The sequence below is a fragment of the Tachysurus fulvidraco genome, chromosome 20 (genome assembly GCF_022655615.1).
Source record: "Tachysurus fulvidraco isolate hzauxx_2018 chromosome 20, HZAU_PFXX_2.0, whole genome shotgun sequence".
Classification (NCBI taxonomy): Eukaryota; Metazoa; Chordata; class Actinopteri; order Siluriformes; family Bagridae; genus Tachysurus; species Tachysurus fulvidraco.
Window position 1 is genome coordinate 11,388,015 of NC_062537.1, and position 14,380 is coordinate 11,402,394.

The 14,380-nt window shown below is 36.5% G+C and overlaps 2 protein-coding genes across 2 annotated transcripts; both read left to right on the top strand.

Moving 5' to 3' along the window:
* The first annotated feature begins 836 nt into the window (after positions 1-836).
* vps11 (VPS11 core subunit of CORVET and HOPS complexes) lies at positions 837-9,337 on the top strand. The gene is made up of 16 exons (XM_027150862.2): positions 837-1,023; positions 1,827-1,975; positions 2,074-2,209; positions 2,576-2,739; positions 2,884-3,131; positions 3,289-3,490; positions 3,717-3,868; positions 3,956-4,142; positions 5,072-5,215; positions 5,856-6,053; positions 6,571-6,732; positions 6,863-6,996; positions 7,215-7,417; positions 8,041-8,212; positions 8,349-8,571; positions 8,682-9,337. The coding sequence occupies exons 1-16, from the start codon at positions 882-884 to the stop codon at positions 8,847-8,849; spliced, it is 2,784 nt and encodes a 927-aa protein (XP_027006663.1). The 5' UTR covers positions 837-881; the 3' UTR covers positions 8,850-9,337.
* A 1,653-nt stretch (positions 9,338-10,990) lies between these two features.
* Positions 10,991-12,979, top strand: LOC113644656 (HEPACAM family member 2-like). Its single transcript, XM_047804730.1, has 5 exons — positions 10,991-11,165; positions 11,250-11,591; positions 11,697-11,963; positions 12,302-12,366; positions 12,573-12,979. The coding sequence occupies exons 1-4, from the start codon at positions 11,114-11,116 to the stop codon at positions 12,343-12,345; spliced, it is 705 nt and encodes a 234-aa protein (XP_047660686.1). The 5' UTR covers positions 10,991-11,113; the 3' UTR covers positions 12,346-12,366; positions 12,573-12,979.
* Positions 12,980-14,380: the final 1,401 nt, after the last annotated feature.

Genomic DNA, 14,380 nt, shown 5'->3' on the forward strand with positions numbered 1-14,380 from the left:
TTACTGAATTTGCAGAAGGTTTTGGTTGGCATACACACGTCTTCACAAAAACTGATGTAAGATGTCACAGTGTCAATCAGTTCATCCAGGCTGTCTGTTCCAGCCTCAAAGATACTCCAATCAGTGCAGTCAAAACCGTCTTGTAGCTCCTGCTTTGCCTCACTGGTCCATCTTTTCAGTGTTTTGACTACAGTCTTAGTAGATTTTAACTTTTGCCTGTATATTGGAATAAGATGAACCAAGCAGTGATCAGAGTTCCCCAAGGCTGCCCTGTGTACAGAGCGATATGCATCCTTAAGAATAGTGCAGCGATGATCCAGTGTATTTTTCTCTCTTGTGGGACAATTAATATGCTGTCTGTATTTTGGAAGTTCAAGTGTTAGTTTTGCTCTGTTTAAGTCTCCAAGGATAATAAAAAAGAGAATTATCCTAGCAAAAATATTTGATAAAATAACAGAACATGATGCATAATTATATATATATATATATATATATATATATATATATATATATATATATATATATATATATATATATATATATATAAAAGAACATTTAAAAGGAGATCTAGCTCTTTGTTCAATCTTTATTATTGATGAAAATAGGATGCTTGTGCTTCTTTTTTCACTTATTCCACTTTATTTATTTGTTCATTCTGGAAATCATTGTATAAACATCTGTTGTATTCCCATAGACAGCGCATTATATAATGATGATGATGATAATGATGATGATCTTATCTGATGATGAAGTTTAATATTCGTTTAATCGAAGTGGGGAAAAAACATGGATGTACTCAAGACACCACTAAACATGTGAAACCGACAGTGATCACGTGACCAAAAACCTGTCACATGATCTGACCTGGGCTTGGTGATAAAATGGCTGCGTTCTTGCAGTGGAGACGATTTGTGTTTTTCGATAAAGAAACAGTGAAAGATCCGAGCGAGAATGGAAAAAGCTTTGCGTTGCCGATGGGCATATCAGCGTGTGATTCAGGCCGGGGACATGTTGTTCTTGGTGATATCCTTTATGTTTGTTGTTGTGCTCGATAGCTTCCTGTGGCTAACTAGTGTCCTGTTTCAGGACCAGTTACAGTAAATGTTCAGTTTTAATCCACAACATCTACTCTTTCTAATTGATTATACTATTTCACACTTGGTTTGTATAGTTGTCAAAAATGTACCTGGTCTTTACCCAGAAAGTGATCTGCGAGCTAGATTAGATTAGCTAGCTACATGTCTTTTTTTTAAAGTTTCAAATCAGAATTAGAATCCGGTTTATTGGCCGGTTTATCACACACACAAGGAATTTGGTTTCAGCTGGTTGTGACTCTCAAAGTTGTGCAAATAATATTGCAAATAATAGTAATAATAGTGCAAATAATATTATGCTTTTGTGCAATAAACAGCAGCAGTAGTGTGTGTAACGTATACGGATGATGTGATGACTGACACTTCTGATAATGCAGTACTTATAGATATGAAGCAGGGAATATAATTATGGTGAGTTGTTAATCAGGGTGATTGCTGGGGGAAATAAACTGTTCCTGTGTCTGGCTAGTTTTGGTACGCAAAGCTCTGTAGCACCTGCCATAAGGGAGGAGCTGAAAGAGTTGTGTAAAAGGTGTAAAGGGCCAGTAGTGATTTTGTCTGTCAGGTTTCTGGTTCTCATATCGTACACGTCCTGGGGATTGGGCAGGGGGCACCAATTATTTTTTTCTGCTGATTTTACTGTGCATTGCAGTCTGTTCCTGTCCTGATCTGTTGCTGTTAATGTTAGTGTTCTTTTAAATCCTAATGGTTTTCTTAACTCTTTTGGTGTACATATGGACGGTCAAATTTGGTTTTTATCACGATCGTTGCAGCTGACCTCCTTCCAGGCATATAAACTACGGGTAACACACCTGTATCAGCTGAAACAACACAGCATCCTGGTGTCAGTGGGTCAGGACGAGCATGGCATTAACCCACTGGTAAATCTTTTACTTATGACCCACTTAAATCCACTTGCTTAGTAAGAGATTGATGCACATGCATGTCAATGTTTTATTTATATAAATCTGTGAATTAGGTAAAGGTGTGGAACACGGATAAGAGAGACAGCGGCAGTCCTCTGTGCACTCGTATATTTCCAGCCATTCCTGGAAACAAACCTGCAGAAGTGTCTTGTCTCAGTGTACATGAGAACCTCAATTTCATGGCCATAGGTACTTTACTGAGTTTTTATCTAATGTGTATTTTTTATATTTAATAAAAAAAAATTGTATACATTGTGTGTAAGGTGTCAGTGTTAGAGGGGTGTTTTTTATTTTATTATTTTTGTAATAACTTAATAAATAAACTTTTATCAACTCTAAACATGATTGAAGAATTTTTTTATGCAACTTTTCTGTTTAGCTGATAGTTTGTAACGGAATGCCTTTGAGTATCATGTGTTTTTTTTTTTTTGTGCAATTACGGTAAATGTCTTACAGGGTGTATGTCTTGCATTAAAAAGCATATAATAATATTTAAGTTAAATCTAAATATAGAGAATGAAAATATTGATGGTTTAAATGTGATGTGGTTTCAAGGCTTCACAGACGGCAGCGTAGTTTTGACTAAAGGTGACATCACCAGAGACAGACACAGTAAAACACTCACCCTACATGAGGGAAGCTGTCCTGTCACAGGTCTGGCTTTCCGTCAGGCAGGAAAAGTCACCCACTTGTTTGTGGCTACACTTGAGAAAGTACAGGTATGCCTTATTTGTTTGATTGATTGACAAGTTCTTCCCTTCATTTATTTAAGCTTGTTCTGTGCAATGTGTAATCTAAATGAAGAGAATTATTTTTATTTTACTCTAAATGAACTGTTTGCCCTGCTTTTGTTGTTTTGACAGTGTTACACCTTGTCTGTGAAGGAGTATCCTCGTGTGGAGCTGGACACTCACGGCTGCGCTTTGCGCTGCTCTGCCCTCACAGATCCCTCCCAGGACTCGCAGTTCATTGTAGCAGGAGATGATTGTGTATATTTATACCAGCCTGATGAAAGAGGTCCTTGTTTTGCTTTTGATGGACATAAAATCCTGGCACACTGGCACCGGGGTTACTTACTTCTGATTTCTCGAGACATCAAGTCACCTAACAAGTAGGAGTCACTTATAATGTATATTTTTCGCACATTACCATCCGTTTCAGTTTCTGAAACATTTATAGTAAGACCACATATGTACACATGCAGTGGACAAATTGAAAAGCACTAAAAATATTCCTTTACATAGTGTTTTTTTTACTCTCTGTTGCAGGCCTGATTTTGGACCTAGGCAGTTATCTCCAACAGAAAAGCAGGTCTTGACCATTTATGACCTAGACAATAAGTTCATCGCCTTCAGCGCAGCATTTGATGACATTATAGACATCCTGGCAGAGTGGGGCTCATTTTATGTACTGACAAGAGATGGAAAGATGTTTATGCTGCAAGAGAAGGACACCCAGACTAAACTAGAGGTACACTTATTGTTAAATTGCTCTGCTTGATCTTGTTAACATTGTGTCTTGTTACAAATTCAATGGTACATATTGAGAGTAAGAGTGAATAGCAGTTACTTCAATAAATCCTGATCACATGATGATCAGTAAGATTTGTTGTGGTAGATGCAAGTTCATAAAAACTGTTCAGTTACATCAATGATGCTAAATTCATTAATTCAATATTGCATCCTCTTCCTTGTAGATGTTGTTCAAGAAGAACCTGTTTGTGATGGCAATTAATCTTGCAAAGAGCCAGCATCTGGATAATGACGGCCTTTCTGAGATATTTAGACAGTATGGAGATCACCTGTACATCAAAGGAGACCATGATGGAGCTATTCAACAGTATATTCGGTAAGATTACTGAGAACTGTTATAATTCCTAAATTCACTAAGTAATACTCCATGTACGAGTAACCATAATTACTTTTCTTTTTGAAGAACCATTGGGAAACTGGAACCCTCCTATGTCATCCGTAAGTTCCTGGATGCCCAGAGAATCCACAACCTCACTGCATACCTGCAGGCCCTCCACAGGCAGTCCCTGGCCAATGCAGATCACACCACTCTTCTCCTCAACTGCTACACCAAATTGAAGGACAGCTCCAAGCTGGAGGAGTTCATTAAGGTTGTCAAAACAGAGTTCACATTGATGTGGCGTTAATGGTAGTATGGAAACCCAAAAATTGCTTAAAATAATTGGATATATATTATAATAACATTGAAAGGATGGTATTACTGGTTGCTGTCATGGATGTTGAACTTCTGAATGTTACTATTGTTTACGATTACAGGTAATGATTCCTTTAAATTAGTATATGTTTGTTTTGCATACACACTTAACACTTGCCTGCTTAAGTGTTGTTTTCTATTCAATTCTATTATGTTCTGTTTCAGACTGCCATTAGTACAAAATCTAAAGAAGAAATGTTTGTTTGATTGTAGATGTTGTATAAAATGATTATTTTAATAGATAGGTGAATGGCTTAGATTTTGGAATTGGAATAGTCATAGACACAGCAAGGTCAAAAGTCTAAAATAGTTTTTATTCAGTAGCTTCCTTCATATATGCAGTATATTTTATTACTATTTAACAATGATAATAAGGACTAGACTTGTTGCTGGTAGAGGTGTCCACTCATATGCTATTGCCTTTACTTTCCGCTCGCTCTGTTCTATTCTACATTACTCATTTGTTACCCTAGCTGTATTGTGTTCTGTACTATCTTACTTTTAAAGAAAGAATAAGCCTTGTTTTTGTCACATATAAATTAAAGCACAGTGAACATTTTTTTGCATATCCCAGCTTTTGAAGGTTGGGGTCAGAGTTCAGTCAAGATACAGCTCTCCTGGAGTAGAGAGGATTATGGTCCTTGCTCAAGGGCCCAATAGTGGCTGCTTAAACCCTGATCTTCAAGTCAACAACCTAGAGCTTTAACCACTTGAGCTACCCTTGCTTATTGACATGATTTAAACACCTGTGCTATACTATTCTGTTGAAGGATTTTTCCAAATGTGTCTGGCTGATCACTATTTACATTTCTCTGTGCCCTTCAGAGCAGTGAGAGTGAGGTGCATTTTGATGTGGAGATAGCTATAAAGGTGCTGCGCCAGGCTGGGTACCATAGCCATGCTGTGTTCCTGGCAGAGAAACACTCCCACCATGAGTGGTACCTGAAGATTCAGCTGGAGGATTTAAAGGTAAAGGAGTTTCTCTCAGAAATCAACCATTTCAACACTGTCGTGGCGAATTGAATAAATTACTGGTGTTTTGATCTGTATGGCCAAAAGTATGTGGGCCCCTGGCCATCACACCCATATGTGGTCTTTTCAATAATGGCAACATTGGAAGCACACAGTTGTATAGAAACTTTGTATGTTGATAAGATTTCCTCTTTCCCATGTCTTTGAAATGAACTGGAATGCCAACTGAGCCACAAGACTTCTTCAGTGCCTGATTTTACTAATGCTTTTGTGGCTGGATGAGCACATCTCCACAAACCAGACTGGAAATTCTAGTATAAAACCTTTCTAGAAGATCAGATTGTAACAGCAAAAGGAGAGTACATCAGGGATTTATAGGACGAGTCTGATGGTCACGTGTCTCTAAATCATTGGCAATATTGTATTAATGCAGAGTAATTTGGAAGAAATCATAAGGTCAAATACAGCCCAAATTACTATAAAGTATACCATGAAATTTTAAATATTATGATTTTTTTCTGAATGATTAAAATGGTTAGCAACTTCAAACCTTTTAAAACAATATATCAGAAATTATTAAAAGCTAGTTTCATGTAATTCATATAAGTGTGTTTTATCGTTCTATCGATCTGCACAGAACTACCAGGAGGCTCTGCGCTATATTGGGCGGCTGCCGTTTGAGCAGGCCGAGACTAATATGAAGCACTATGGGAAAACTCTGATGCACCATGTTCCAGAAAGCACCACTGTGCTGCTCAAGAGGCTTTGTACCAATTACCAACCCATTCAGGACTCCACTGATCGGGACAGTGTGGACAAATTAATAGTGGACAAGGTGATCTTTGTCATGTTTCAGATTGGGACAGTAGTTGCTCATTGGGTTCGTGCTCTGTCCTGAAAATAGTACTGGGTTATATATTTAAGTTAAGACAGTATAAGATATTGATCTGGCACTTGAAAGTATCACAAGTCTCTAAGAGATAAAAACAAGTCTCTAAGAGATAAGTAACTATAATCTCTTTTTTTTTGTGTATAATTATAACACAGATTGATTGTTATGAGATTAATCCAGCAGCGTAAATATTAAGAACATTGGGAAAATACATGTTGTTGTTTTCAGGTCATCTACATCATATTTTTGTTACATATCTATTATTTTATCCAGACTTTTGAATCAAAGAATGCAGAACACAATAATTTGATGGACATTTTAAAATATTAAAATTAAAGTGAGCAGTCAATATGTCAAGCAATTCAAGTAATTATATAATACATATAACAGTGCTGATTGATGTGAACTTGTATGACTAGTATGGTCTTTCTCATACTCTCAACTTATTCCTCTTTCTCAGGCCAGTTCAGAAGAATTTATCCCTATCTTTGCTAATAATCCACGAGAACTACGAGCATTCCTTGAGCACATGATTAATGTGGAACCATTTTCACCTCAAGGAGTGTACGATACGCTGCTTGAGCTTCGGCTGCAGGACTGGGCCCATGAACAGGATCCTGAGGTAAACACAATGTATTAGTGATATACAGTACATCATATTTGCTTTTTACCAGATTACCAATCCCTGTAAACCAAATGTTGCTACTGTATAATGTTGTAAATAAAAGACTTCTTTTTTTATTCTCACCCAGAAAAAGAAACACCTGCAGGGGTCAGCATTGTTACTGCTGACGACTGAAAACACTGTGTTTGATAAAGCGCTTGTGCTCTGCCAAATGCACAACTTTAAAGAAGGAGTGCTCTACCTGTATGAGAAGGGCAAACTGTATGTAATACCATAACACTTATGCAGTTCTGTATATTTTCTTATTCTGTTAGGAGAAAATATGACAGGGATGGTTAATGTCTTATCAGTCCTTTTTTTCTTCTTTTTGTTATTTCGTGATTGTGCTCCACTATATACAGCAGCTTGTTTAAACTTTCAAATAGACAAACTGAACAGACAGTAGCACTAGTTTTGATCATCCGGATGTATTTCTGTAGGTACCAGCAGATCATGCACTACCACATGCAGAATGAGGAGTACCCTAAAGTGGTCGAGGCATGTAAGCGATATGGTGATCAGGAAGTGTGCTTGTGGGAACAGGCCTTGGGCTACTTTGCACGCAAAGAAGAAGACTGCAAGGCATACATTAGCGAGGTTCTACATCATATAGATCAAAATAACCTTATGCCACCACTGCTGGGTAAGTTTCCACTAAGCACATACATTGTACTTTATAATCTGATTTTCACACCTTTTAGGTGTTGCACACAACTTGCAAAAATGATTTGCATCTTGATTTATTTGTAGATACTTTACCAACTTGTATGGTACCCTATGCCATCATAAAACTCAGCTCAGCGAAATGCGGTTCTTAATTTATATTTATCAGGGCCTAAACAGTTGTGTGGTGCTCACCAACTGGTGACAAACAAAAAAATTAACCTCATATGACAACACAAAAAACATCAGATTTCAGTATGAAGTTTGTTTTCCACAAAAAAATAAACATTCTGGAACCAGGTGAGGGGGCAAAAATAAGTACACAAAAATGGAGGTCAAAGTCCAAACCCGAAAAAAACAAATGCCCTTAAACATCAATCAATGAATTGTTGTACAAAAGAGCAGGCAAACAATGAGAGAAAAATTCTTAAGGAAAATGTTTACATCAGGATTTTTTTTCCCTACCTGGTTTGTGAATGATGTTTTCCTGTGTACAAGGAAGCAACCTCTAATGTCCCTAAATACAAAATGTTTAGCTGTAAATTCTACTAAATGTATGAATTATTCAGGTATTGATCTTTCTTTCTTTTTTCTTGGTTTCAGTGGTACAGACACTGGCCCATAACTCCACTGCAACACTGTCAGTGATCAAAGATTATCTGATTAACAAACTGCAAAGGGAGAGCAAGCAGATTGAAGAAGATGAGAGGAAGATTCAGCAGTACCGTGAGGAGACTGCACACCTACGCTCTGAGATCCAGGAACTCAGCACCAGGTAACAGTACTAAGGTGTCTTACATTCACACAACTGATTAAACATTATGTCCTCCTCTCATGAAGTTTGTTTGATTATTATTCTAGAATGATTAATATGAAATGTTCATCCTGTCTCCCTTTCATTTTCCTCACAGTGCAAAGATTTTCCAGAAGACAAAGTGCAGCATGTGTAATAGCCCTCTAGAGTTACCATCGGTGCATTTCCTTTGTGGTCATTCTTTCCATCAGCATTGCTTTGAGAGCTATGCAGAGAGTGAGGCTGAGTGCCCAACATGTACCCCTGAAAACAGGAAGGTGATGGACATGTTACGGGCGCAGGAGCAGAAACGAGATCTGCATGATCACTTTAATAGACAGGTAACGTGATATAAACAGATACATCAAATCAAAATATCATCACACATTTTCCTAATCTTGTGTACCATTTGGTTTTTGGGAATAAAAAGTCTCCCTACATTTATTTGCAGTTGAGGAGTTCTAACGATGGCTTCTCGGTGGTGGCAGATTACTTTGGCCGTGGAGTTTTCAATAAACTGACACTGATAACAGATCCTCCTGGGGGCAAGGCCGGGTCTGGAAGTTTAGAAGCTGATCTACAGAGAGACCTACTCATTCACACTAAAAGAAATGCCTGAAAATCACATTAAATGGAAAGCTATGGTCATTTTTATTTGATTATGCTCTTACGACCATGACTGAATTATTGGGCAATGATTAGTTATTACTAAATCCTGTTCTGCTACTCTTGTTCAAAGTACATTGCCCTGTCCTGGTTTTGCAGATGAGTATCATCTGGAAATTCAGGCCCAAACTGGTTTATACCACCACTAATGGTCACTTTAGTATAGCTTTTGAGCAAATATCCCCTTAAAATGCAGCTGCTTGTAACCCCATACTGGGGTAAGCAACATTTTTCATGTTTGTAAATGCACTGTGATTAAAAAACTTTTGGTTGTTTTTTATCTTGTATGCATTTAATTTGCACCATATAATGATTAATAGATGTTTCGTAAGCAGTCTGTGCATTTGCTGATTTCTCATTGTTACAAAATGCTGTTCAACAGCCAATATTTGCATTCAGCTTATCAAATTTCTGGCATTAAATAAAATTCAGTGAAGCATATTTTGTTGAAATCTGCAGTTATTTGTCACATTTTCAAAACTGGCAGTAACTTGTCTTTACTTGTAGAAGACCTAATGCATCTGTCTAAATAAAATCGTGTGTGTACGTACATTATATACATGGTTACATGCAACTTTGGTTATAAAGTTCAGTGTAGCAGTATAGCGATTTGAATGCAGCCACAAGCATTGTCGACTCTTTGAACCGACTCTTTCGGAAGAATGTATATTTGTGAGTTTTTGAAGAACAAATGCTTTCATGTTTTTGAGGAAACTTTTGCCAGTGTATCCTATGTACTGTAGAGGTGTTAAATTGTTTAACAGAATGTAGTGTAACAATTTGAATGAATTTAAGCGACAGATGCAGGAGTTTACTGCAAAAGAAATGTTTTTAATCATTTAAAGCATAATCTGTTATTACAAAGCATAATCATAATTTGTCCTCCCTCTCCTACTGCTCTCTGACATCCACCTGTATTGTATGAGTGCATCACACTTGCAAATTTAATTGTACAAATCAAGAACACATCATTTTTATTTTCCACTGCTAACACAAAACATTTTATACTCCAGTTTGATGTGCATCGAGTATTTCAGACCACGGCCAAGACAACTGTTGAAACCTTAGAACACACACTGTTCTGGTTTCTGGTCGGAATCACAGTTTCTGGTAACTGCTCTTTGGCTGTTTTAAAATGTGTGAAAATGGTTAATACTTGTTTCAGCAGCGGAAATGTGTTCACGTGCTTTATAAAATGCAGAAGTTATGCTATAGATCTGTAGAAGCTGAGCAGTAGTATAGGCATCCATCCCATTACTTTTTCATATAAGCTAAATGAAACATAGGCTATATCTTTTGGCTTGCCTACAAAGCCAAAAATGGAGCAGCACCCTCTTAACTCAAAGCCCTCATCACTCCTCACACTGCACCTCGCACCCTCAGATCTACCAGCACTGCTCGACTGGTCCCACCATCTCTCAGGGTAAGAGGTAAGTATACTACAAGACTCTTTTCTGTTCTCTCACCAACGTGGTGAAATGAACTTCCCAATAGGGTCCGGACAGCTGAGTCACTATTTTCAAACAGCGGTTGAAGCCCTACGTATACAGGAAACACTTCAACTAGCACTTCCTTCTCTGTTTGTTGCATATATGTTTATAAAAAAAAAAAAATCCAGTCTCTCTACATCCTGTTCACCTTCTATTCTTAATAATTAAAAAAAAAACAAAAAAAAAACTAGGTTTCAACTCTCTGGACTTCATGAGCTCTTCTCTGAAATCAGATTTATTTGAAATGCTATAATTATTTTAATGTCAGACTAAACAACCTCTGATACAATGGATGTATGCAATGGTTTAGTGTCCAGTAGCAAATCTGTTATAATTGTGGTGTGAGAAAAGGCCACTATATTTAAGATTGGTAACTCCTTTTTGTTTATAAGCTCTTACACACATCACAGCACCTTTACTACACATTTAAACAATTAAAACATTTTCAAGATAAAATTGGCATCTGGTTAGTCATGTTATTTTGTTGGGTTTTTATGTTTTGACGTATTCCATTACCAATAGCATGTGTGATATGTAAACATATAATTAAAGACATTCTTCTTTTTTTTCTTAGTATCGGTCTGTGTGAAACCACATGATGCTGACACTTTGAAAAAGCACTTTCGAAAGAACTGTGCTCATAAACGTCAGTAGTGCAGTAGCAGTGCATTTATCAAATTTTTCACCAAGTTTCATTCTTACCAGAGTACTAAGTGTTATATTTACAATGCCAGGAGTTGACTTTATTATTGAGATATTTCTTCTTCTGACACTTGTTGGTAAGACTTTTTTTTATTTCTTCATCACTTAAACAAAAATAAAAGATAATATCTGTTATAGTTTAGATTAACACATGCTACCAGCATTAAAAACCTTTTTTGCAGGCAGGGGGGTTGATGGTGAGACAGTGACTGGAGTGTTACATGAGCGAGTGGAGCTTCGAGGACGTTATGGACAAAATCCAGATGTGGAATCTGTGGAATGGGCTAGCTATACTGTAAATTCAACAAGGAAAGTGTTATATAGCGTTATTAAGGCAGGAAATGTTACATGCTTTTATCGCTGCCAAAATATTTCTTTTAATTTAGAGAATATGAGTCTTATTTTGGATCATATCACAAAGAAAGATGAAGGCAATTATGAGGAGAAAACTCTCTTTAAAAATAAGACCATTCTATATTTTAATATCACATTATCTGTACCATGTGAGTACCGTATTTAACCTGTACTGCTATTACTGTACCTATATGATTACAATTCTTGGCAGCTGACTTATCCATTATTAACCTAATTTTATATTTTCCATGTAGATTTGAAGCCAAGGATTCTATCTGTATCAAAAATCATTGTCTCTTCTTCTTCTGGCTCTCTGACCCTGAAGTGTGAGACCAGCGGGAAGTTTAAGCATCTGCAGTGGTTTAGAAATGGTCTTCCTTTGCCTGATGACCAGAGATTCTCCCTCAGTGATAACAACAAGACCATGGTGGTGTCCAGCCTGACCAGTTCAGACTGTGGCAACTACACCTGCCAAGTATCAAATGCACACAGAACATCAGCAGCGCATGTTATTGTCAGCGGTAAGATATTTGTGTATTTGTTATAAAGTGCTAAAGCTGAATTCATTCCTGGTGTTTTTAACTAAAATTTAATAAAATAAAATAAAAACAATTTAAAGGATTATAGCTTTTATGGACAATTTTTTAATAATCCCACCGCAGGCTAAATCTGCATACCTGGGGGTTAAAACAACAATATTAATGATGTTGTTCTTGTTGTTTCAAACAACATATATTAAATTCTTAATACATGTTTTTTTCTGCTTATTTTGTTTGTAGACAACCAATGATTAGATTGATGTAATTAACACTCCTGGTAAATATCATGTTTAATTTATTTTTTAAAAATTTGATTCTAGGTGATGTTTGTGAACCGGTTTCCTGGTTTTGTGAAGAAGTTTAATCTGTGTGAGCAAATATTATGGTAAATATGGCAATCATTATAATAACAAATATATATATATATATATATATATATATATATATATATATATATATATATATATATATATATATATACACTATCAACTATACACTAATCAATTTACCATTTGTATTATAATTTAATGATACAACAACACATTTATTTTGTGGTTAATGTCATACATTTTCATCCTTGACACACAAGGCTCTCTCACAAGGCTGTCGTTCATGTCTATTTCCTCTTGATCCACCAACTTGACACGACTTGACTTCAGGCCAGATTCGTTCAACTATGTGATTCTGAATTTGCAACAAAGGTTCATCAGTCAATCTGTTGTGGTGGTTAATGAAAAATATGTTATGACCCATTTGGGGAAAAATAATTATGCAGAATTCACAGTAAATCTGTAAATGTATCAACCCAGCAGTCATTATGCACATTTACACCTGGTCCTCTGCTTAAGGACAATTTTCCCAAATGGAATGTACATTAAAAAAAAACAATGTAACTAGAATTTAAAGTACTGAATAAAGTCCAGTGTTGTTGTTGTTTTTTTTATTTCAGCAGTTGTTTAATGTTAAGATGTAACCAGATTTAAAAAAATCTGTTCTTGGCCAAGGTTAATTTTGATTTTAATTTAATGGGATGTTTACCCTAAAATTCCGAAAGCATAGAAATGTAAAGACAGTTTATGTCATGTATGCAAGTATACAGTATACTGCTGAAGCAAACAATAATAGTAATAATAAAAGCAGGCATACAATTAGTGTGCAGCTGAAGCATCCACAAAAACTACTGAACTGTATACCCTTGTGGATGAAGTCTGTAAATAAGGCCTTCTCTCCTGATTATGGCGATGAGATGTCGGCAGCTCCTGCATGAAGACTGTCAAATAAAACTCCTTGCCATGATCTACTCGCACCTGGTCCCATATATTGGGACTGAGAGAAATACATTTTCGATTCTTTTTTGTGTATATACTGTACATGTGAAAGAGTTGACAATAAAGAAAAACTTGAACTTGAACTTGATATACCATATTCCAGGACTGCAGGCCTTTTGGATGAAAAAGTCCATTTTGATAAACTTTTTAAACGTAACTGTTCCAAATCAGAACTGAATATTAGCAAGGCACCGAACCCCCCAACTGCTCCCCGGGCGCCGCAGCATAAATGGCTGCCCACTGCTCCAGGTGTGTGTTCATGGTGTGTGTGTGTGTTTTCACTGCTGTGTGTGTGCACTTTGGATGGGTCAAATGCAGAGAACGAATTCTGAGTATGGTTCACCGTACTTAGCCGTATGTCATGTCACTTTTTTATGTGTATGCAATCCCTTTAGTGTCCACAACAAGACAACAAGGCTGTTACCTGAAAACATCTTCATATATGGCAAGGTTGTTTTTTATAGGCATTGTAGAATGAGCAACAACCTTTTTCCTGAATCCATCAATGGCTAAAACACGGGTGACCCCAAACATAGCCAGTTTTTTGTTTTGGTCCATATGGATCTTATGGCCCATGTAACCATCTTGATATGGTATGGGGCTGAGATTGCGGGCACCCTGAAAAAATAGATAAACAATGTACTGAAACTATTTCATATACAAAATCCCATTAGTCCTTTATACACTGCATCGGTTGCAGGTTTTATAAATCTAACAATGCCTATTTGTGTTGTCCCTGTCAAATCCCTGTCAAATAAATTAATATAAATAATTATGATGAATAAATAAAATAAAAATTAGGGTATTTGGTTTGATTATACTATACAATTGTGTAAGTTTTTTTTTAATCTTAGACAAGCTAAGTAACTGCCAAACAACCATATAAAAATACACATTAGCTCATAGTTGGAATTTTGATAATGTAAAATATTAATGTTGAGACAGTATATACCTTGACGTCCGGAAGTCTAGATTATAACAAATTAACATGATTTCCACTTTCCAATACCAGCTGATATATGTTTATCATGCCATTAGACAGTGCAGCATGTGTATGTCTGTGTTAAGGGA

Coding starts and splice junctions, on each gene's coding strand:
- vps11 (XM_027150862.2), top strand. CDS start 882: ATGGCTGCGTTCTTGCAGTGGAGACGATTTGTGTTTTTCGATAAAGAA. Junction 6,733..6,862: donor CCCATGAACAGGATCCTGAG/GTAAACACAATG, acceptor ATTCTCACCCAG/AAAAAGAAACACCTGCAGGG. Junction 8,572..8,681: donor ATGATCACTTTAATAGACAG/GTAACGTGATAT, acceptor ATTTATTTGCAG/TTGAGGAGTTCTAACGATGG.
- LOC113644656 (XM_047804730.1), top strand. CDS start 11,114: ATGCCAGGAGTTGACTTTATTATTGAGATATTTCTTCTTCTGACACTT. Junction 11,592..11,696: donor TATCACATTATCTGTACCAT/GTGAGTACCGTA, acceptor TTTTCCATGTAG/ATTTGAAGCCAAGGATTCTA. Junction 11,964..12,301: donor AGCGCATGTTATTGTCAGCG/GTAAGATATTTG, acceptor ATTTGATTCTAG/GTGATGTTTGTGAACCGGTT.